Source organism: Chelonoidis abingdonii, chromosome 1, assembly GCF_003597395.2.
Source record: "Chelonoidis abingdonii isolate Lonesome George chromosome 1, CheloAbing_2.0, whole genome shotgun sequence".
Lineage (NCBI taxonomy): Eukaryota > Metazoa > Chordata > Testudines > Testudinidae > Chelonoidis > Chelonoidis abingdonii.
Window position 1 is genome coordinate 252834958 of NC_133769.1, and position 25127 is coordinate 252860084.

Below are 25127 nucleotides of genomic sequence, written 5' to 3' on the forward strand. Positions count from 1 at the left end.
AGAGGATCCATAGTGGCCTCTTGAGCAGAAGTCCACAAAAGAAATCAATCAAGCTGCCACCAGGTCACCTCTCAACACTTTCATGGAATAGTCCAGGGTTGATCTCTGTTCCTCTGCAGCAGATGCTTTGGCAGAAAGGTGAGCCAGGCAGTGATTCCAAAACAGATTAATACTTCTAATTTTAGGGAACTGGAAGAACATATCTGTCTTCCCTCTCTCTCCCTACTAAGTTTTCCTTAGTACACACTTTGTTTCAGTTGTCACAGACTGGGAGAGGTAAAGATCCAGAATAGAAACTTGGTCACCTGATTTCGTTTCTGGGACTGACCCCTCTTCCAATTGTTGTCACCCAAAATAAGTTCCCCAGGTTACTATGCAATAGCTTCTATCTGTAGAGCCTATCTGTACAGTTAACACAGGTAAGATGGTAGCGCAGTTCTGTTTATTCTACTAAATCAGACTATTATGCTGCGATAGAGTTTTGGAAATACTCACCTGACATGAGGGCAGAAGATCTGTCATCAAATACTGCAGCCTTATGCACAAATCTGACCTATATTTGCAGGAAGAGAGGTACAGTCCAAATATTTTGGTTTGTGGAAGAAGTGAGTTCTATGAAGTAAATCCATCTGTTAAAAAATCTTCCACAGATTCTTTCTTTTAGTTAGAACTAATATCACAGAGTATTATATGGAAAATATTTTTTTATATTATAAAGATAATGGCTTTGTTTTCATTTATCTTCCTGTCTTACAGGCTGAGAAGAACACTGTTGATCAGTAAATTTCTCTAGTAAATTGGAGTATTATAACCTGTATTGCCAACTTTTACGATTGTATCGTGACTCTAGCAATTTGGGTGTGTTCTTGGAAACATGATGGAAGGCTGCCCACTCGTGAATTTTCATTTACTCAAAATGGCCACCATCTCCTATTTCTGTCAATGGGTCTATAGCTAGCTAAATGGCCACCATTTCCCTACAGTCTATCTTTATGTGAAAGTGAGGCTGCCCTTAATAAAGATGGCTGCCATTTCCCCTCTTTTTAGTGAGATTGAAGTTATGTCCATGGGCAAAATGATGGCTACTGCATGGTTCAGGGAGCTGGCCAGGATACAGAGACTATGAAGAACAGCAAAGACACTGTAAAGGGGAGAGTGAGGGGGAGCAGAAGGGAGATTTAGGTTTTTTGGGGAGAAGAGGGGGCTAGAAGTGGGTCCACAGCAGGTGTAGGCATGGCAGGAGTTGGCAGGGGTGGGAAAGCAGAGGTGGAGAAACAGGAGAGGGAAGGGACGAGTGGGGGGAGGGGGAGAATGATGGCAAGTCTCTGGCAGAGAAGTCAGATAGAGAGGAGTGTCAGGGAAGGGTTGCTTCTTGCAAAAGGCTAAAACAATCCCATATTGTGGCATTATCAGTTATACAAACTGATGTAAGTTTAAAGTTCTTTAATAAATACATCTGTAACTCATCGACCCTAAAAAGTTTGCAAGTTCTATGTGCAGGTGTGAATGGTGATGCATTAATTAGGTTAGCGGTTCTCAAACTGTGTACCATCCAATCCTCCTTTTATCAAAGGAAATAAACCAGGAGAGGAGAGAATAAAGACACCACCAGGAAATGGATGGCAGTTTCCCTGTATTAGGGATGAGGAGAGGATAAGGGTAGTCTCCATCCAAGCAGCCAGGGAGAGGCATTTTTGTGTGCACTAAAGGCTGATGTTCCAACCTAAAATTATCTCACTCACATTAGTTGAGGAGTAGACAAGACAGACTAAACAATGTGATTTGATGGGGTTTTTTACGCCCAAAAAATTATGATCTCTTGAGGTTGACAAGACTGTATAATAATTTTTCATTGTCAAGGCATGTCTCACTACCTCCACCCTTTATCCGGGTATGGATTCCAGTCTTGATTTACCTGCTATTTTGCTCCTGCTCATTCAGCATTTCATGTACCTGGGGAAAGATTTTTCTTCAAACATACAATATGTTTGTAAAGAAAGAGAGGTGGTTGCTCTCTTATTCCTACATACTCCACTTCATTGACAACTGCTTCTAACATTCTATAACTTTGGTTTAGGTGGAGGATAGATTTAGAAAAACTAATCAGGGGTCCCCTGAAGCACAGTCCAAACAGACGGGCAAAGTGTTGGAGCCACCAGTGCCTTCAAGATCAGAGTCCTTTTCCAATGGAAACTCAGAGCCTGTTCAGCCTGCACTGCAAAGACCGATGGAACCCCAGGTAAAAGCAGAAAATCTTGGAATGGATGGAAGAAACCTAGAGGCTCCAATTCATTTAGCTTTTAAGTTTGAAGATCTTGGGATATAAAAATACATATTTAAAGTGTAGTAGTACTTTTCAAAGTGACTTATTCAACAGATTTGCTCTCTGTGTGTATTCAGAGTCATGCCTGTTTATTTTGGTGAGGAGCCTGTGGGTTTAATTGCTTCTGAGCAGGAAGTAGGAGAGCTAGCTGCATTCTGTCCCTACCTGTTCTTCAGCAGGATGGTTGGCTTCATTCCAGTCAAAGTTACAGTGAAGTTGCACTGGTCATAATGTGGTCCAAACAGCCTTTTATTACTGGAGAAGATGTGCAAGAAAAAATAACCAGGCTTGACTTTTACATCCCTGTAGGAAAACTAACTAGATGCAAGAACAACTGATTGTCTTGGTTGAACTGTTTCTTAATGAATCTCTAAATTTTGGGAGCTTGTATTTTATCAAGTTGGGAGTATGAAAGTATAAATAAATACAAGCTAAGATTTACAAAAAGGCAAGATATAAAATTTAAATATTTAGTTAAATTAAACTTTGCATGCAACTTATGTATTCATGCAGAACATAAGATGTTGTCTTTTTTTCTTTTGATAAGTCTATACATAATTGACAGTGATGACTAAAACTGTCCCTGCTTGCCTTGTTATGACGAACTATTGCAAATGTTTGGGACAACTGCAAAATCTGATCAAAAGGGAGAGTGGGAGGAACTGTGACCAAATTTCATCCTCATCTCAGATTTTCCTGGCTTTCAGAGAGACTTGTAGCAGTATTTGATAATCTTGGGCTTGTATGTGTTACTTTATGCTAACCATGTCAACTATTTCTGAAGTCCTGCCTTTGACTTGTACTTTGAATCTGTCTCTTGCACAGCTTTGTGTAATAAAACAATTCAATGATACACTTATAAAACCAAATAGAGACACCATCATAAAACTAAGATTAAATGCTAACTGTTGATTGAGTGGGTGAAAACAGTGTATCCTAGAGTTATGATCTTATCTGAAAAGGATTTTCCTCCTACTCTGTTCTAGAAAGCATTTTTCAAACAAATGGCTTACTGAGCTTGCAATTGAGAAGGGAATAGGGTGGAGGGTTAATTTGAGGCTTACAAATAAAACTGCTAATGTAGCTTTAATTACGGAACTGCTGCTGTGCCTCCATCATGTATGTATGTGTGTTTGTACAGTATATGATACATATGGTGAATGTGTAATATGCATTATAAATAATATGTAACATAGTGTATAATATACATATAACATACATAATATATATTTATATATTATGTATGTAATATATATAGAAAAATACTGCAATGACTGTAAAGGAATAAAAGCTTTTGTTTTATGATCTTCCTTCAAAAGTTTTGTGTTGTTTAGTAAATTTAAGATTTTAGTTATAATATAAATCAGAACATATTTAGGTTTGCACATTTGGCAGTATTCTTAACTTACAGATTTCTTCACTTTGATATCTGCTTCAAATTGTCCGTCCAACAGTGTTGCTATCTAAGACCTGATCAGAGTCCAGTAAAGCCAGAGGAAAAGCTCCTGTTGATTTCATTGGGCTCTGGTTCAGGCCCATAGTGCAGATCTTATGTTTATTTTTTTTCTGGTTACTAGTGTATGTATATTTGGAGAGCACACCTCACCAAAATGCATACATGCTGTGTTCTAAGTCTGTTACGTTCTCTGGGCACCTTCCTTGCTTTTTGATTCCACTTCACGCTTGCCTTATGCCATAACCAATTTGTCTCTCCCTACCCACTCGCCTTTATTCTGTTAAAAAAGCCAGTTGTACAGAGCGCATTGAATGTTTTATGTTTTGTTTTCTTGTAAGGTACAGTGGTCCCATCTGGCATCTCTCAAGAACAATGTTTCCCCTGTCTCGCGATCCCATTCCTTCAGTGACCCTTCTCCCAAATTTGCACATCACCATCTTCGTTCTCAGGACCCATATCCACCTTCACGCAGTGAAGTGCTAAATCAGAGTTCTGACTCTAAGTCGGAGGTACCTGACCCCACTCAAAAGGCTTGGGCTAGATCAGACAGTGACGAGGTGCCTCCAAGGGTAAGGAGTAGAAAGACAGAAGTGTGCTCTTTTTTTTCTTTTTTAATTTGAAGAGTGTGATCGTTTACGCACTGGAAAACCAGGTCCACAGAATAGTGCCATGATTGGGGAACATATTTTTGAAGGGAGTTTATACTGTAGATATCTAGTCAATTGGCCTATGATAACATGTTAAAAAAAGGAATTACAACCTCTGATGACAATGACAAATATTTACACACTATGGCTCTTGTAGAGAAGTGATTTGTTATGCAAAGTTAACAAATCATTACAATATTCAGGAAAGAATTTAAAACATCCTTGACATGATAGCTTAAAGTGTATTTTATTCTATTTCCTACTGGAAAACTGAGCTGTAAACCATGAACTTATTTAAAGTTTAGATGGAACTGAACAAAAAAGAAACATTCAATATTTTTTTCCCCTTCCGCTTGGGATTTGCTTCTTCTGAATATGTTCTTGCTTCCCACCAGTCTGTCTCCTGCTGATCCATTACTGGACATTCGTTTGGTTCCTTTGAGTTTATTTTCCTAATCCTCATGCTATTTCAGCAAATTGCTTTGTGTCTCCCTTGCTTCAGTCAAAATGCCATATTCTTTTAAAATGTCTCGGTAGTCTGGGGGTAAGGGGTATGTATGTTTGTGTGATAGCTATTTAGGTATGTTAGTCCAAACTTTCAGTTCATTTCAGTATCTAAACAGCAGCCCACCTAAAGATTCTTCATGTTTTCTTTTTTGTTTTCTTTTGTTTTGTTTTCTTTCATTTTGTTCAATTATACTGACTTTGACTTAGAATAATGTTGTTCAAAATGTATTTGCTGTGGCAGGAGAATCTTGATTTTCCCCCTATCTCCTTTCTACATTAATTTTTACGGTTTCTTTTTTCACCCAAGGTACCTGTGAGAACAACGTCCAGGTCTCCTGTCCTATCACGTCGAGATTCTCCACTGCAGGGCAGTGGGCAGCAGAATAATCAAGCGGGGCAAAGAAACTCCACGAGGTTCGTTAGCCCAGATTTCTCTCTCCTGTTTTGTAAGGGAAAGTTAGTTGGAAGCCAGAGAAAGGATCAGTGGCATTATCTCTCAGATGTGAAGGAAGGAGGAAAGTGGACCCATTCTCTCTTAGCAGTCAGTGTTGAGTTTCTTTGACCTAAATAGTTCAACAAACCTTAATGAATTTTCTTCTTGCCTCTGCATCTTTTGAAGGGGCTGTTTGAGTAAGTCTTGCAATATTTTCAAAGTAGTCTTAACATTTAGAAAAAAGGGCCCAGTCATGTAAGTGCTTGCTATCAGGTATTGTACTTAGTGCTTGAAATGGTCCCTTTGTGTTGCAACGGGGGCTTTTCCCAGGATCAAGCATGGTGCCCAGTAGTAAATATCTACGGAATCAGAGGCTTTTCAGCTCTCAAATTTTGTAGTGTTGCATAGCCAGTCCTCAAACAAAAAGTAGCACAAAAAGCACGTAAGCATTGTTTTAATTTATTTTTTGCGTGTGTGAAAGCTTGGTTCCTCAGGTCTTAAGATGGCTAGTGTGGCTGATGCATAGGATGTGAATTGCTGTGAAAGTCCTAAGCACAAGGATTAGTATACTCCTTCTGATCAGTCGTTAATGAAATATTGATGAGTAGCCAAGCTTGATTTTAAGTTTAAAATGCAATATCTGAAATTAAAGTTGACAAATGTACTTTTCTTGAGACAGCAATATAGAGCCTCGTCTGTTATGGGAGAGGGTGGAGAAACTTGTGCCGAGACCAGGCAGCGGCAGTTCCTCGGGCTCAAGTAACTCCAGCTCACAACCAGGGTCCCATCCTGGATCTCAGAGTGGCTCTGGTGAACGGTTCCGAATGAGATGTAAGTCCTCTTCTTCCCTCCCTTCCCTCTTTCTTTAGGATTGCTAGAGGATTCTGTAATGTTTGGATTGTGCAGCAGCTAATAATAATAGTAATATGAATGAAGGACAATGAATCTTCACTTAAAAGGAATGTTTAAAGTATCAGGCTGCGAAGTTTTTGATTCTCTGTATATGCCGTCCCTTTTCATAGCCCTATGGCTGAAATACCCAGTGGAGACAAGGCCTTGTGCTCCTTTTGCTGTAGAAATAAAAAAAAATCCTAACTTAACAATAACCCCCCTTTTTTGTGTGTTTTTTGGGGGGGGGTCTTGACACATGTAGCATCATCCAAATCTGAAGGTTCACCGTCTCAACGTCATGAAAATGCGGCCAAAAAACCTGAAGAGAAGAAGGAAGTCTTCAGACCCAACAAGCCTGCTGTAAGCTAAACCTAACTTTGCTTGTTATCTGATTTTTTTACTTGCTGTTAGATAGGTCCATTACAAATACTTACATGGTGAATCCAAGCATTATGAGTGAATTAGAGATTTAGTTTGGCAGTTGCATGCTATGAAGTGTTAAACATTTAAATGTACTTTATTTACTTCTTGAATTTTTGTGTTTTCTCATTTTCGTCCTTTCAAACCTCTCCTTCTATCCTGTGTACTCTTCATGTGGCTGGACCAATGATGATTCATCTGACCCAACCATACCATTTTTGTGCTGAATGGTGCAGGGAGAAGTGGTAAGCACTTAGCTATTACAGTTTAATGTCACAGCATTTATTTTTTTATTTTTTGCAGTTATCATCATTACATTTTGCACTTTTAGTATCCAAGAGGTCAGAGTAGATGATTCCAGTGGTTCCATCTGAATCAAAATCTATGAATATGTTGTTTGTTCTTATATTGCCCTAGCACTCAAATGCCCAAATCAAATGACGTGCTTTACAGGAAGATGGTGCCTCCGATCCCATCAGTTTATAAACTACAGATGCTCCCCGCGTACGCAATGTTCCATTCTGGAACGCCTTGCATAACTCAAATTTTGTGCAAGTCGGAAACGTTTCTCCGACTATTATGTGCAAAAAACCAGAACACTTTTTCCATAAGTGCGGATTTGCATAAGTCAGGTCTTGCGTAACCCGGGGAGCGTCTGTATGTGAAATATTTTATACAAACTATGTTCAGCTGAACAGACAGCTCAGTAAATTTAGGCTGTTTTATAACTTTGCTGCCCAAATTTCCATGCACTGTAGCTTGTCAATATGCAGAACAGTTGGAGAGGGAAAATGTTGGACTCCTTAAAACAATGCATTACAGTGTGTTCATTGCTCTAGCAGTTCTGGTGGGAGTAACAGGGGGCAAAGACCTACATAGTCTTAAATTTCTAGAGTTTGTTTTTTTTAATTTGCCAGTAAAGCACAAAGAAATCAGTAAATCAACAGCAACAACAAAAACACCTGTTGCTGGGAACTATGGAAGTGCAGCAGCAAACTGAACAAACTCAGTCCCCACAGCTGTGTTGCTGATACGTTGCCTCTCCTTCTCTCCAATCTGCAACCTCACTGTTGTATTTCATATTCTTCTTTTTCCCCTTTTTCTCATTCTTGTTAGGATTTAACTGCCTTGGCAAAGGAATTGCGAGCTGTAGAGGATGTGCGACCTCCACACAAGGTGACAGACTATTCATCATCCAGTGAAGAGTCGGGGACAACAGATGAGGAGGATGACGATATGGAACAAGAAGGAGCAGATGAATCTACATCTGGGCCGGAGGATGCCAGAGCTGTGTTAGTTGTTTTGTGTTTTTTCTATTTTGTGTGGATATGGGGAAAAGACCACAACGTATGTTTCGTTCATTAGCCCTATTTTATTAAGACCATATTCAGGAGTCCATCAAAAGTACTTAGCAGTCAGTTAATGCTCACGTTTCCAAAACACGTAGGGTAACATCTTCAAAAATGGTCCATTTTCAAAAGTGTCTAGTGTCTAGCATTTAGTCTAAGTGCGTTTGAAAGTCAACAAGCAAGTGCCTAAATCACTTTTTAAAATAGGACGTATGCTCCTAAGTCACTTTGGCACCACTTGAGAATTTGGTCCTTTAAATCTTAATGTTTGTCTTCTGTTACTGGAAGCCAAATTATAGTGTTGTGTGTCATTCCCTTCCCTTGTTTGCATTTTATAAAAGGTGAAGAATTGTTTCTGGCAATTCTAGACTCATTTGCTTCTTGAAGAAGCTCTTCCTTGATGATTTATGTCAATATTCCACTTTGAATGCAGCTGTAAACGATCTATGACATGCACTTGATACGAATACATGACGATAGAGCTAAAACAGAAATACTGTGGGGTGAATTTATCCAAATTATTTCTTTCTTGATGCATAGATCAACTCTGAACCTGAGCAATGGTGAAACAGAATCAGTGAAAACCATGATTGTCCACGATGATGTGGAGAGTGAACCTGCCATGACGCCTTCCAAGGAGGGTACTTTAATCGTCCGACAGGTATTGTATTTCCTTCCCTGCACAGTTCTGTGCCTTTACTGTGATCATTAACCTGCTTGTTCATTCACCCATGCTGTTTCTACATTATATTTGTTGTCCATGTTATCAAGACACAGATGTAGCATACTTTGGATGTGCAGACACTTGATGCATGCAGAGAAAAGAGTAGTCTCCATCCCTTGCTGCTACTGTTTTGCATGCTTTGCAACGACATCCATTATAGCACCACGCAGAGCACCTCAAAGTCTGTGTCAAAAAAGTGATAGAAAAGCTGCAGGTGTATGAAGAAAGCGCTTAGCACAGAAGAACTTAACCTGGTTTTATGGTAGAACCAGATGCTGGATCTCAGAATTAGAAAGGGGTGGGGGAAAAGTGCTCAATTCTTTTAACTACTTTAAGCCTAAAGTCAAAAACAAACTAACAAAAAAGCAAGGTAGCAAACAATTGGTGCTGGGGGCTGGGAGGGAACATTACAAGGGGCAGGGCAGTGCCTGTGGATGGATCTAGGTGTGTTGTTTCGTTTCCTTCTATTTTGAAATGTTCTGTCTTTATGATTTGTGAAGATGCTTCTTTGTGTATTAAACTAGCTCATCCGTTAATGAGTCTGTCAGCTCCTAGGACTTCCTCACTAATCACATTCTTGAGTTTTGCAACTGAATGTAATTTTTTCTAGTTGAACCTACAGTTTGCTAATTAAGGTTTCATGGTGACTGTTTAAATAACTAGATTAGGGAATTCACCAGATATTTCAAGTTCTTGTCAGAACTTGCTAGAATTAAGTAAAATGATGGCAAACAACAAATATAGATAGCTTTTCCATTTGGTCATAGTAGGAGCAGCATAGACTTACTGGCACAATTATTCTTTTGGTAAATGAGCTAGCACTGCAAGTGAATCAGATTAAGTGAGAGGCTCAGTTCTGCTTGCCAAAGATGCAGTATTTACTGAGTTCTGGAAGATCAGCACACTTCTAACCCAGGCATCAAGGCATAGGATATCGATCGATACGTTTAAAAAAAAAAAAAAAAAAAAGAGTAGATAAAGCTGATAGGGATGAAAGCCTTAAGCAGCACTTGAGCAAGACAAGTGTGCCTGTTTTTTCTACAGAGTACAGTTGACACAAAGCGTGCCAGCCATCATGAGAGCAATGGCTTTGCCGGTCGCATTCACCTCTTGCCAGATCTCTTACAGCAAAGCCATTCCTCCTCCACTTCTTCCACCTCCTCCTCCCCATCCTCCAGCCAGCCGACACCCATCATGTCCCCACAGACACCCCAGGACAAGCTAACTACTAATGAGGTATGTCTTGCACCACAGCTGGCTGCTTTCTTAGGGTTATTCCAGTATTGCCTAATAGCTAGTTTGCAGAGGAACTCCAGCCAATCTTCCCCTGCTTTTTTCTGTCACTTTTCTCCCACCCCCAAAATAACACATTTCAGTTCTGTATGAAAAGCCCTTAACTCTAGATCAGTTTTACCCCAAACTTGCTAGTTTACTGTTTTTACTTTCTACAGTGAGTCATTAATTGCATGGCTTTTGTTTAAACTAAACTTGATTACCATATATTCAGACAAGTTTTTGTTTTTTTAATTTCTGTATTTTGGGAACAGGCTAGTTGCAAGGAATCTGCTGGGGTTTTAAAAAATAATTAAATCAAACCTGGTTATTTTGTTTTGATTTTACCATAAAAAAGGAGCAAATAACTAGGCATGTGCAAGTAACTCACTTGTGCAAACTACCAACACAAGATAGGAAGCTGGTTTCAGGGTCACTGAAGGATTTTACTCTTAAAAATTGCCACATGGGGTTCGTGCCCATTTCAGGAAAACTAGGTTGTTTGGGGGATTCGTTGTTTGGAATAGTGTATTACAGGAGCTCTTCAGGTTTTTATGGAATAGTTGTGCTATGAAAAATGACCATGGAAAAATGACTCCTGCTTATTCTCCAAGTCTACTCTCTTATCTCTAGTTGGAGTCTTATCTGAGGCCTTCACTGTTCCAGAATTTTACTCCTGTTATCTTTGCTGGCTCTGCAGTGCTAAGAGGGAACTGTTTTTCATTCTTATAAACCAACAACAGAATTGTTCATTAAATCCTGGTTATATAGTGAATCCTTGTACTTTTGCGACTCTTTGAAGGTGATGGGGATGCACAGGTGTGAATGAATTTGTCCTGCACATCCTGTAATGCTGGTGGCGAGGAATGAGAAGGAAAGCACCCAGCATGACTTTCAGTTTCCAGGTTGAACAGGCAGGCCTGGCATTTAGAGAAAACATCTTTAGACTTGTAAACAAGTATGAGATAGCGTCAACCTGCCCCTGTAAATGTGCAACAACATGCTGCTGCTTCTCAGAATAGAACTGAACTTTAAACATACAGGTGCTTTGACATCCGTGCCAGGCCGAGATATTCTGTGTACAGTTACAAAAGAACCTAAGGTAATGGTGATGTACCATTTTCACAATAGGATGAAAAGCGCGTGTGAAACATATTGAACCATGTGACAGCAAGCATTCATTTTGTCACAGAAATTCAGTCCTTGTAATGCTTGTCATCCTTCATTTTCAGCTGTACTTCACTAGTCTTTAACTTTGTAAAAATACACTCTGACAGGTTACATAGACCAGTTCAGTGATTCAAGGATATACCTGTTCATTACTTTGTTCTAAGCAACAAATAAGCAGGGTTCAATCAATTTAGCTCAAACTGAGCTTTGATAAGGAGACTCTGGCAGTCGTTTGTGGTGACATTGAAGTTATTAGTAATGTGGTTGAAAATATTTTGCTTTGCAGAAAAGTTCAGTATGGTTAAGCCCAATAATTATATTTGGTGAGGAAGGTGGAGGTTTAGAGGGGACAGAGGCTTTAGACTGGTTAACAGTGAGGAAGCTCCTCCAATCTTGTTTGCAAAAGCATAAAACAAGCTGAGCAGAGGCACATTGCTTTTGTCCACAGTAACTCTACACATACAGAGAAACACACTCACACATTTTGATTGTTCTTTATTTGTAACATTCTGCTTTAATGTGCAATCTTATCACTATAACACTTAACTCACTAAACTGGCAAGGATTTTTCAGTCATTCCATCTCCACTTTTAACAGTTCATTGTTTCACTTGTCTTTCTCCCTCTTTTTGTGTTTAGAATCCAAAACTAAATAAAGCACCAGTGCTTTTATCAACTACATATTCATAGCTTCATATCACTGTTTACTGCACCTTTCTCACTAATGAGCCCGTTGTTTGATACAGGTGTAATATTTGCTGTGTAAAATGATGGTGGAAGAAACTGCTGGAGCTTTCTGGCAAGAGGCTCAGTTTAAAAAAACAAAAGTAGAAAATTAACACAAAGTACCAGACGTTGAAATTTCATTAATCATAGAAGTGAATGCCTGATCCCAGATTATTTAGATTTTGTTGCCCAGACTAAGAGATCAAATTCCATAACATATTAAACAAGCTCGTGTAAGGAGATGCGTAACAAATAGAAGTATGTAGTGGGCAGTTCACAAATAGAAAATTAAAATTATGTAATGAAGTAGTGCTAGCTTCTAATAACTTCATAAGTACCATACATATTTTAACCAATGATAAGAAGACATTCCCTTACTTTTTGCCTGTTGTTGTGACCATTCCTCAAACATCTCCTTTAAAATCTGAGATAATAGGGGTGAAGAGCACACTGACTACATTTAGTGGTAATGTGTGAAATGTGTATCTATGGTGCCTGCCGTATGTATATAGGAAGTATAGAAGGTTGGGGATGGGTGGGAAAGGGCTTCAGAAAAACGGTAAAATTCTGTAGTGACTTAGAAATGTTCATTGTTATCATCACTTTTTGTTGTCATTTATATTAATAAAGTTGAAATTTACATTGCAGACTCAGTCCGCTAGTAACACACTCCAGAAACACAAATCTTCCTCCTCCTTTACACCTTTTATAGACCCCAGATTACTACAGATTTCTCCATCTAGTGGGACAACTGTGACTTCTGTGGGTAAGTAATGTAGATGCAAGAAGACAACTGGGGGAAAAAAAAAGGTTCAGTGACTTGGAGTTGCTCTTTAAAATAGTTTAGAATGTTTCCATCATGCTTGTTACTTGATTTGCACTGGATTGCATAGTTTATTTCCTTTTTCCATTTACATTTCTTACAAAAAGAAAGACTTGCTTAATATTATCAGTTACTGATCTGGGTTATTTAATAGAAAATATATAGTAAATATTTGGCACTTAGAAGATAGTATTACATGTACTTTTTCTTTCCCCCCCACCCCCCAGTGGGATTTTCTAGTGAAGCCATGAGATCAGAGGCAATAAGGCAAGATCCCACCAGGAAGGGATCAGTTGTCAATGTGAATCCTACCAATACACGACCACAAAGTGACACCCCAGAGATTCGCAAATACAAGAAAAGATTCAATTCTGAGATTTTGTGCGCTGCCTTATGGGGTAATGTACATCTGTGTCCCTCCCTTCCCTCCTCTCCTCCCCTTATGTCCTTGTTTTTCTTTGTCATTTACTTGATTGATTTTATGAACTCTCTCTAAGTGCATGAAGAGTGAGAGGAATTTGTACTGCAGCAATTATCCGGTGTCCAAAGAAGCCATAGATTACAACACAGGGAGGGATGGGAGGTTGTCTCTTACAACTTCTTGGTGTACATGAAAATAGTTTTGCAGCTCAGAGCACACTAGTATAAGCTTAATGACCTGGAAATGGGGTCTAGGCTGTTCATAAATTCATTTAAGGAGCAAGGATAAATAAATGTCTGATACTTTGAAATATCTGCATAGTAGTAAAAGCTCTGATGTCATCATAGTGAGATCTGGTTACTATTATGCTTACGGTGTGGCTATTCTGAGGTCTGGCTTCATGCAAGTTCTGACTGGTATGTTTTCAGGATTGAATAGTAATCATTCAAAATTTTGTCAGCCAATTGGACATTCTTTTCAACTTTTTAAACCTCTTTTTAGTATACATCTGCAGCTTTTGTGGGTCATGGTAATCTTTGCTGTACATTTTGTGTCAGTACAAGGTTGTTAGGTTAATGATAGGTCCAAAAAGGGTATTGTATTTGATTTTGCTTCTCAGAATTCTTGCTGAGAAATCAAAGGGCTTGATTAGAATTTATTTTCATGTTATAACTTTTATATTAGTGATCTCACATCAATTTAGTTGGAATCACATAATTATCTGGAAAGAATAGGGCAAGTAACTAGAAAACTTCTTCTGTTTGAGACTACAGGCCATGTTCTCTTCCAAGCTCTGCTCAGTGCATTTGGGGCTAGGATCACGGGGTGCCAATGTGCCATTTACAGTTATGGCTCTTAGTTATCTTATACCAGAGAAGGATTAGTCTGATGCCCATTTCCTACCTTGATATGCCCCCTACACCAACGGTGATTTTGTAGAGGAGTCATCTCCACTGGCTTTACAATAGCAGAAAAATTGCCTGCGCCATGAGAATGCAACACTGTCCACACTAATTGCCAGAATCCTGTCCTTTTGATACTGATATGTTTTAATACTTTAAAACAAAAACACTAAACAGTTGTGAATGTTGAAAAAGCTGGAGGAGCAAGAGTTGGTCCTTCCCCAAAGTCACATGATTAGTAGATTAAGCGTGGGGCTGCTGTGATATTTTCATTTACACAGCACTTTACAAGTTATGGTGTGTAGGTAAATATTGTTCGCTATTTTACAGGAGGCGGTCAGAGAAGTAAAGTGACTTGCTCAGAGTTTATATAAATAAAAACTAGGCTCAAAATCTAGGTCTCCTGGTTCTCTACTTGCTTCACTAAATCCCAGTTGTCCATCTGTAAAATAGGAGACAATGATATGTACTATACAGGAGGTCTGAAAGCATGCATGATTTAAGATGCTGGTAGGTAGATAGATATGTTGTTCTCATTCTGTGTATTAGGAAACTGGCTCAGCAAAGCTGTCTTACTGCAATTTTTCAAACCTGGTAGTCTGAACTTAGTGAAAGTCTTGCAGATACTCAGAACACTTGAAAATTTAGACATTTAGGTGTGATAGTTTGAGGTAGTTGATCTAAACAATTTGCTTGGAAAGCACAATTGTCTAGACAGACATAAAAACAACGAGGAGTCTGGTGGCACCTTAAAGACTAACAGATTTATTTGGGCATAAGCTTTCGTGGGTAAAAAATCCGCTTCTTTAGATGAATGGAGTGAAAATTACAGATGCGGACATAAATATACGGACATATGAAGAGAAGGGCTAGACAGACATAAGAGACCTGGATTTTAATCTTGGCTTTGACACCACCTAGCTTCATATGTTTCATTTTACATTTCTAGACTAGTTTTGCTATCTATAAAGCAAGAATAATTACATTTATCTTCTTCATTAATACATGTTCATAAAGTGCTATATGCAAAAATAGGAGTATGGCCAGTTATCAGCAGATGTGTGTTGGGGGGAAGAGGGGAAGGACAGGAATAGGAATGGGGGTAGAAGCAGTTCCTGCCCAGTATTCATTCTATGAGGCTGTGTGTTTTGGGGGGCTGTCGCCATTCCAGCACCTCTTCATCAATCAGCTTTATCAAAGTTCACCAGTGTCAGTTTTTGCCCAAATGCAGGCTTAATATTTTTACATGCTTTGGTGTGAATAATTTTCAGTGCAAATTTATAATTTTGTGCAAATGAAGATGTCAGAGTGAGAGGGAGGTAAAGAGAGAAGGGAGAATGAAATCACACCAAATAAATTGGGAACAAGTGTCTCAAACTTCCATGCCAAATCAAATTGCTCTGCCAGTAGGGGCTGGGCCATCACTTACGTTTAGCACTTTCGTGTTTCTTTGATCTACATATGTCATTCTTCTGTTGATTTGAAATAAAATCCTGGAGGTATTTTACAACTATAACAAACACTTTCTTGTTAAACATTTAGGCCAAATTTATGTTGGTGTATGCAGGCACATCTTTATTCTCAATGGATTTGTGCCTAGTTATCCCTGCTAGGAGTTTGGTCCTTGCCATACTAAGTATGATAGCTCCCGTAAAAAGAGAGGGGTTTTTTATTGCCTTTCCTAATTGTAATGAAATAATGTTTAAGGCTGTAATTTTTATAAGATTCTCTCAGGAAGTTATCTGAATAGTTAAGTTCAATGCTAATAATAAAGATGGAATATCGGAGAAGTAGATGCCCAGTCCCCCAATACAAAAGAGGGGCACTTGTGGTAGCAGGCACACTCTGAAAAATTAGAATGGAGCTGCAGGGGGGAAAATATAGAGATTTTCATAGGCCTGAATGCTGCAAATACAAAGACATTTTAAAGTTTAGGCATTAGTTACTGCTGGCTCACTGCTCATATCAATTTATTTAAATAGGGAGGTATAAGGAACAACGGGCTATATATAATGGGGTGTGAAATACCTGTCAGAAATACATGAAGAGTTAAAGATACCACGGAAGGATATAGGCAAGGGTTATAGGGCCCTGACACCCAAAAGGGATGGAAAAGACCTTGAGTGAACAAATTTACATGTGTGTGTGCTTTTAAGCATATAGCATAACCTATACTAAGAAGCCTAAATGAATTAAGGCTCTGTGCAGAGTCCTAATGACAAGAACAAATCAGTCAATATCTGTTCTTCTAATTAGTACCGTCCCTGTGCTATTGCTGTAGTATGATTAGGTACTTTTCCTCACAGCTTAGACATAACGATCTGTGAGATGTAGGGAAGAATGTACCTTTTGAAATGACAAAACAGTAATCAATAAAAGCAAGGAGCCTGCTGATTTAAGGCTGTCATAGCAGCCTAAAATGCTGTTCTGTTGTTTAGATATTGCCATAAGTGTAGTTTTCAGGGCTGCCCACTGTTTAATTTCTGTGTAGCTGAATCAGGTCTACTGTATTAGTAGTGCTCAGTTTAGGATACACGACCAAATTAATCCCTGGTTTAAGTGTACTGGTGATAACAAAATTACACCATGGATTAATCTGGCCTACTGTGACAGCTTCTAACTCTCAGTAGCCATAATTGTATAGTTCTGTGAATTTACCTGTGTTATTTCAACCTGTTTTATTTCATTTAAAAATAAAAGCTTTATGTTGTGATGTCTAGTAAATGTTTGAGGAGATCTAATAAAGTGAGTCACAAAATTGGTTTGACTCTCATCCCTTGTGCGGTATTTCAACTGTCCTTTTGCTCTCTTCACATAATTTGTGGCAACTGCTGTCTGTTATGATGGCAAGGATTGAAAAATTTTAATAGACTTCTACTAACCAGATGAGTTTGGTGTACGTAAAGGGGAACTATTGAGGTCAAGGACAATTCCCCATTGAAAACCTCCTTTGTAATAAAGTTCTATAGAACTAGATAGGGATGAAACCAATACAGTTCTGTAAAAATGAAATAGGGTTCTATAAAAAATTATTCTAAAACCCTATAGTATTTAATGGTGATATATCTGTAGGTTTTAAAAACCACTCTATAGAATTCAGTTGCAGAAAGATCATTCTATTAAGTTCTATAGAATGGTTTTAAGCTGTCTTTCTCTATTAAATTCTGCATGACTTTTTTTCGTAAGACCCTTGCTATCTTCAGTTCTTGGGAAGTGGAGGATGGACCCTGCTCTGGAAGGCTTCCTCTTGTGTATCAGCCTCCTGCTAGTGTATGTGTGATAAATTTGATGTTCCACCTACCTATCCCAGTTAGTGGGGTGGGGTCTCTGCTATTCCGCCCCTCTGCCAGGTGTGCAGATGGAATCAGTGTTGGGTTTGAATACCTAAAGGAATGTAAGTTGTTGTGTAAAGCATGACTTAATCAACATACCTGGAAAACATACATTATAATTTGAGTGTTTTGTTTTTTTTAACCCAGGAGTGAATTTGTTAGTGGGAACTGAGAGTGGTTTGATGCTGCTAGACAGAAGTGGTCAGGGGAAGGTTTATCCGCTAATAAACCGAAGACGGTTCCAGCAGATGGATGTACTCGAAGGCCTGAATGTCTTGGTGACAATATCTGGTAATGTCCATTTTTCAATATGTTATTTCTCTGAAATCCGGACCTCACTGAAGCCAATGGGAGTTTTTGCCATTGACATCTGTGGGCCCAGGATTTTTCAATCTTCATGCTTTCACATTTTTTAATGCTATGAACCAGCTTCCACACAAAACACCCCAAACTGCCTGCCCTGAAGGAAATTTTTTTTCACACGTTTGGAGAATAACATGATAAAATATTCTATTTTATTTATTTGTATTGTGTGTTGGAGAGGATGGGAGCAGGAAGTTATAAGTCCTCTTTTGAGTCTAGGTCACTAGAATAGAAAATACGTTGCAGAGTGCAGATGTAGGGCAGCATGGAAGGACGAGGAGGAAGGGCAGCATAGATAGGCATGGTTAAGTTACGATGGAGTAGATGGATGTCGCATCTGGATGTGTCTTTACTTAGTGAGACTGTAGCCCATTGATCAAACAGGGAGAGATACGGCCATTCTTTAAATAGTTCACACTTTAACGTGTGCTAATGAATAATGGTTTCTTACTAAAGCTGAGAACTCCAGACACTTTGGGTTCCAAGGGGCTATTTCAAAGGGCTACTTCATTTATTACGCAATTTCACTGAGTTTACAGCAAATGGTTCTTGCAGATCTGCTTTTAGTCGTCTTTCTCCTGTATTTTACCTTTTGCCATGCTCTGTTGTATGAACCCCTGAGTCATTTAGGGCTGCACGCAGTGGTCACTGTATTGCACTCCACAGGCATTCAGAACTGGTGGCAGCAGGGATAGGACTCTGAGCCTTCTGCTCCAAGAACATAGACCCCTAACATTGGAGCTAAAGGAGACTCTCCATTATGTATTACTGTCTAGGTTCTGCAATACACAGGGAAGCAGTTTCTGGTACCACTGGCTAGAAGACAGTGGTACACGTAGACCCTAGCCTGCTCAGTGCAGTATGTGAGTGTACGTTTGTTATCTAAAGTACCACCTTTGTGCCAGTGTAGTAAAGCCTATTGCTGTGTTTCCATTTAAACACACTTGTAATCTTTTCATCGGCTATAACTCATTTACATTTCACTTATGGCTGACGACTGAATTACAAAAAAAATTAAACCAGGAACTTAAAAAAACTTATACCTTTATAATGTACAATATTTCATGATAGCTTCCAACATGCTCCTTGGGTATCTATTTGAATGACACCATTAAATCGTCAGATGCAATGTATAGTTCGATAGACTTGTAAATAAAGATACCAGCTAACCCAACTTATATAATGTTCATTAGTTAATGTATCCCACGTTGGTGACGAAAATCTGTGGCTAAATCTCATGTGAAATTCTTTTAGCTTTGTTTACAGTTGTGTGAGTCACGATTCAAACACACTGACACGTCCACTTTGTTTCCTTCAAGAATATCGCTTCCTCTATTCAGACACGTTACATTAACCCTGAAGAAATTGGTTGAGCTATAGCTGGCTTATGCCTTAAGCACTGTCCTCTATCCTGGGTTTTACAGGAGGTCACCACAGTACAGTGAGGATGGAGGGTTTCTACCCACAGATGCTGCATCTACATTTGGAGCGAGGGGTTGATGCCCAGCTTGAGTAGACATACTTGCGCTAGCTCTCATTGAGCTAACACGCTACAAATAGTAGTGTAGCTACAGAATCTCAGGTAGCAGCCATGGCGGCATGGGCTGGCCACCCTGAATACATACCATGGGGTCCAGATGGGTTTGTACTCAAGGCAGCTAGTCCATGCCACTGCTGCCCATGCTACCACAGCTAGCCTATTATTTTTAGCATGGGAGCTCGATGAGAGTTGGCAGAGATTCTGGCCCATGAGATGACTTTGTCGGGGAAGCCTACTGCCCTTTCTCTCCCAGGTCTCCTGCCTGCTATGCTCTTCATCCCATTCTTCTGCCCCTCCCACCACTCCATCACCAGTTCCTGGCTATTCTGAGCCTGAGCTTTTCCTTGGGTATCTTTCCATTCCCTATTTAAGATGTTCTCTTTATCTACATCACTCAGAGCAAATGGAAATGTTTAATTTTAACCAAACTTCTCCCAACAGTTGGCTTAATGGGCTTAGTCATGTAATTGTTTCTTTGGGGTTTGATTTGGATTTGTTTAAAGGAACTTCACTTTAAGCAATGTAAGTACATAAGTAACTGGTCCACAAAATGTTTAAACACCTTTTTCAGGAAATAAATATTTGGATGTATGTGATGGTAAAGTTTGAAAAGCATCTCCGCCATGTTTGAATGAATTGCCTTGCATGAGGATTTTAGGAGGAAAATTTAATAAAATTACATCAACATAAAATGTAATTTGTTTTTATTTTTCAAAATTGTAAATCTTTATGTGTTTACTACTTTCATGAAAAGCTGAAAAATGAATTGCTTAGATGCTTTTATTTTGTTATTGTGACACTCAAAAGAGTTTGGTGCAAGTTGACAAAAGCAAGTTGCAGGTCCTTAATCTGTTAGAAGGCAAAGATGTATCAGATGCTCAGATACTACAGTGATGAACATCTAGAAATGGCTGAAAACAAAAGTAAATAATTCAGCAGTAATAAAAGCAATCACTTGTCCTTACAGAGCACATTCCTAGGGATTTTACAAACGTTAATGAATGATTGCAGCAAATAAGTGGAGCTAGTTGAAATTTTCCTGTATTACAAATAAGGAAAATGTTGCATATTAAATGATTTGAGTTTAATCTCACAGCAAGCCTGTGACAGGGCCAGAAACAGAAATCAGATCTCTTGACTTCCAGTCATACACTTCAACTGCTAGTCCATGGTAATGCTCCCAAGAAATGATGTTTTTATTCAGGGGCCAAAATAGAGTTTTTGCAGTTGGCACCCCCCCCCCGCCCCCCCCAGATTTTTAGAACAATTTACAACTGTAAACCTAAAAGACTCTTCCTAATTCTCTCTTTATTCTTGGTGCTCCGTTTCTGTGGATGCTTCATAGGAAATACGCCAATTATAATTGAATCTGTCTGTGATTACAGTGTCAGATCAGTTTATTTTGTTTAGCAGTTGTGTAAATACATGCATAGTCACATTTATGTAACTAACCTTATATGTCAGAGTGGATTCATACTGGAAGACAGAAGAGTTTCCTGCCTGTCATGTGATTCTTTCTTTCGTGTACAGACCACAAAGATTTAAAAAAAAAAAAAAAAAATCATTTTGAAAACTGTTTCTGGTTTGAGAAACTCCTTGTGCTTGCTTATCTTGTGGTCAGACATGAATAAAGAATCATACACTGGGAAAATCCATCCGTATCACTTATTACTGGTCTTTATTTGGTGAATTTTAGTAAATGATGGGGAAAGAAAACCAAACCATGTACTATGGGAGTAGGCATGTTTTTCACTGCTTTTCTTGAAGAGAAATGTTACCCACTTTTGCCAGATTCCATTTAATCCTCCAAGAGATCTTGCAGCCTGGGGGTTGTTCAGGCTGTTACAGTGGTTTTAAACCACTTGTTGCACCATCCTGGTCTGGGCTGCTCCTGGAACTGGAGAGGACTCCAGTGTGACTTAGACAGGTCCCCAGGGCCATCTAAATTCCAGCAGCCTCCCTGGGCTGCCCACTGGGCTATGACACTGCCCAGGATCTCTGCAGTACTGCGTGCCTTGACTCCAGTCTCTACTCTAGGGCTTGTGAAAGGATTCTGTAGAGGCAGCCTCATGGCTGTCTTCACAGTGCATGTCCCTCGGTCAGATTTGGGGCTCCAAGGGCTACTTTACACCACTTTAGCCTTGGTGTTCAGGGTCTGGCACAGAGGTGAGGGGGCCGAACTCTTAATATTTAAAGAGCCAAGCTTAGTAAAGCTGCCATTAAGTAGTCCCTCTCCTCTCTCCAAAAATGGTTAATCCCAGTGTAGTCTAACCCAACTGAAGCATCTGTCCTGTACTCAGTTAGTTCAAATAGATGTGAAAAAGTAATACGTTACGAGCCATAGGCTCAAGTTGTTGTTAATAATCAACACTATTAATGTAGCTACTTGGGACCTTTTGCTGATTCATGCATACATTTATGTCTCCACTTTTTAATAGAGCTTTCTCTCTAAATCCCAATGGCAACTTTCCGCTTGATGGATTTTTAACGCTCAGAGATCCCTGAAAGGTAGCTATTGTAACTGAACTATTTGCTGCAACTCTAGCCAGTAAACTTCAAACAGAGACACTGTATCATGCATACATATGAAGTGGCAGGTGAAGGCTGCGTGAACAAACCCTAATCCTGAATACTTAATTTTGCATCCTTAATAATAGTTTTAACATAAGGGCTTTTAAAATTATTTTATATATATTGTAGTATAAGGACTCATAATGTAGTACACCTCTACCTTGATATAATGCTCTCCTTGGGAGCCAAAAAATCTTACTGCATTATAGGTGAAACTGTGTTATATTGAACTTGTTTTGATCCACTGGAGTGCGCAGCCCCCCCCCCCCCCCCCAGCGGAGCCATGCCATACCGCGTTATATGCAAATTCATATTATATCAGGTGGCATTATATCGAGGTAGCGGTGTAGATACCTCTCAAGCCCAAAGGGCACAGATCCTGTACCAAAGAGCAGCATTGTCAGGATGGTCTGCACCAACAACCTAAATGGTATATGACCTCTTTCTGTAGACCCTGCTGTACCGAAGCATAGTAGGGATAAATTAAGGACAACATTACCCTTAATTTCATTACTTTTTTCAGTATATTTTGGTCTGATCAAAGCATTCTTTTAAAAATGAATATCGGTTCTAAGTTACGGTATTTCAAATGAAATTCCTCTTCATGTGCTTCAACTCCAGTGAAGTTGATTGGTCATCTCATCACATACGCTCCCTCAACACCTTCAAAAAATCATTTTAAAAGACTGTTCCTCGGATATCTTCTTTGCCCAAAGCAAATTTTTATGGCCAACAATATAAATTTATGACAAAAAAGATTAAACTTGATCTCAATTAATATATAAAATGGTAGTGACCCACACTATGGCAATGTAGTGTGTGACCTGTCTGTGCATATATGGTTGCTTTTGGACCTAGAATCTTCATGTTTTTTATTCTTTGCAGCATCTTTCTCTTGTGGAACCTAACTATGGTAGACAATGTTGTTCGTGGGTTCTCCTTTTTTTCATAATTTGGACCCATGTTATAAAAGAGAGAGTGCGGACCAATTCCATTGACTATAATAGAGACCCACTATGACTACTCCCTCTATTCTGAGTCCTGTCAACCCCCTATCTCATCACAGTCACACAACTTTCCTCTCTCAGATGCCTATGTGGAGTAGTGGTATTAATGGGACAACTTAATTGTGTGTAACTGTTCTTCTGGTAGGTGTGGTCCATGAGAACTCCTAGTGGAAGCAGAGATCCTGCCTCTTCTTTTTTTCCAGCTGTATTTATGGGCCTGCACTTACTTCTTTACAATGAAACAGCTGGAAGCAAGGAGAAGAATCTAGGACTAGAAGAAGTAACTTGTCAGCTCTTCACAGATAATATAGCAAATGCAGTCTAACCCCGCAGTTGTTCATTGAACATTGTGCAAGAGCCATTGATGAGCTTGACTGTGATGCTACCGTTTCCATATTTCATAACATGTCCTTTTTAAAATTAGTTTCAGTATTTTTATTTTAGTTCCTTCCCATCACATGCATGGTTTCTTTCTTCTTCTATCATTCTAGCTTGAAATTGGGCTAGATGTGACCGTTACAAGTGTCCCTATAATATAAGCGTCCAAGCTGCCATTTCTCCCAAAATCTAGATGATCGCATCTCTGGTAAATAAGCATCTCCTACTTCCTGTCCTGCTTGCAGTGTTGCACCATTTGGGACACAAGTAATCTGCCAACCAAGCTTATGTCAACATTTAGCAAGAGGGAGAATGTGTTTTAGCAATACATGATACTCTCAGTATAAGTCACCGCAGCTCGGTCTTAGCGTTGTTGTTAAAAACATTTTTACATTATACATGTTGGAAATAAATGTCACTCAATGAGACTCTGTTTAAGACTGTTCTGTGGTACAACTTCTTCCTTGTTTGAATAATTTACTAATTAAACCTGTTACGTTTGGGTATCGAGGGATGATCAGAGTGGTTGAAAAGTGCTGCTCACTAGGTATTGAGACTCATAGATGCTAATTTCATAGCCGGCTTTGGTTTTACCTGCTTTCAGACCTGGTCCCAGTAATGACTGCCATTTTCTGGTATGTGTGTAAATGATTTTCAGCCACAAAACTTTCTCTCCACTCTCTTTTCTGGTGTCACACAAATAAGAGCTGCTGTAGATCATAGCTGTTTTCAGTCTCCACACACAAAGGATTGCTGCTTGCTATTGTAGAACTACAATCATACTAATGAAAAGTGGGGTTTTGTTTAAATATCAAAACCAAATCAGCCCCAGAATTATTTCTTTAAGTTTGTCATTTTATGTTCATGCAATATTATCAGGAGGTTATGATGAAATAATGTTTGGAAGGATTCTGAAATAGTGCTGGTGGTGCTATAATCTTGTACACTCAATACTGATCACAAATCTAAATTTAGTCAGACACAGATTAGTCAGAGACAAGTTATTGGGGTGAATATAGGAGTAACTGGTTGAAAGTTAATGGCCTGTGATACCCAGGAGGTCAGACTAGATGATTGAATGATCCTTCTGGCTTCAAAACTCTTGAGTGTGACTGAAATGCTTAGCAGGATTACTTTGCTTTCACAGCAGTTTCTCATCTCATGGTGGTCTTTTGGTTTGTCTTTTTGTTGTGATTAGCATGAAATCCTTATTAAAACAAATGTTGCATTTTGTGGCTAGGTAAGAAGAACAAGTTGCGAGTTTACTACTTGTCCTGGTTAAGAAATAAAATCCTACATAATGATCCTGAAGTAGAAAAGAAACAGGGTTGGACAACTGTGGGCGACTTGGAAGGCTGTGTGCACTATAAAGTTGGTAAGTAGCAAATGAATTGTGACAATCTGTCAGGCTAAAATTAGGTAACAGAGAAGTCTCACTAAGATAATTGTTTATATTTACTGATTCCTCTTAACTTTTTTGTTTTGCCATGTTCTTCTTCGAGTGATGGTCCCTATCTGTATTCCACATGTGGGAAACACATGCACCCCATGTGTCTGAATCTGGAATTTCTTGCAAGCAATGTCAGTTGAAGAGCATGTGTGCTGTAGGTTTCCCTGTGCTCCCAACTGAGGGCATAAAAGGCGGTGCAAGCCGGTGCCTCTCCAGTTCCTTCTTACTGCGCATGGTCTGAGTTGAAATGTTCTGTGTCCTCGGATCCTTTATACTGCCTCATTCCTATAAAAACTGTATCTAGTTAGGTTTTTTAGTAGTTTTTATAGTGTGGTATAGCATATATAGTTAGCATTTTTTCCCCATCTCAAGATAGTCAACCCCCCTCTCCCCCAAAGTCTGGGATTATGCCCAGGGTCCTGG

The 25127-nt window shown here is 39.2% G+C and overlaps 1 protein-coding gene across 4 annotated transcripts in view; it reads left to right on the forward strand.

The window, feature by feature from the left end:
* The window catches only part of MAP4K4 (mitogen-activated protein kinase kinase kinase kinase 4), a 274266-nt gene that overhangs the window by 224960 nt on the left and 24179 nt on the right, over nucleotides 1–25127 (forward strand). Inside the window, exons 16-28 of one of the 4 annotated variants that reach the window (XM_032793935.2) lie at nucleotides 2078–2239; nucleotides 4118–4348; nucleotides 5241–5347; nucleotides 6046–6197; nucleotides 6520–6617; nucleotides 6914–6922; nucleotides 7794–7969; nucleotides 8567–8687; nucleotides 9795–9986; nucleotides 12566–12683; nucleotides 12968–13138; nucleotides 17543–17686; nucleotides 24495–24629. In XM_032793935.2, coding sequence (XP_032649826.1) covers nucleotides 2078–2239; nucleotides 4118–4348; nucleotides 5241–5347; nucleotides 6046–6197; nucleotides 6520–6617; nucleotides 6914–6922; nucleotides 7794–7969; nucleotides 8567–8687; nucleotides 9795–9986; nucleotides 12566–12683; nucleotides 12968–13138; nucleotides 17543–17686; nucleotides 24495–24629 — 1816 coding nt within the window. The remainder of the gene's footprint in view (nucleotides 1–2077; nucleotides 2240–4117; nucleotides 4349–5240; nucleotides 5348–6045; nucleotides 6198–6519; nucleotides 6618–6913; nucleotides 6923–7793; nucleotides 7970–8566; nucleotides 8688–9794; nucleotides 9987–12565; nucleotides 12684–12967; nucleotides 13139–17542; nucleotides 17687–24494; nucleotides 24630–25127) is intronic. The other 3 variants (XM_032793938.2, XM_032793939.2, XM_032793940.2) reach the window with 3 other exon arrangements.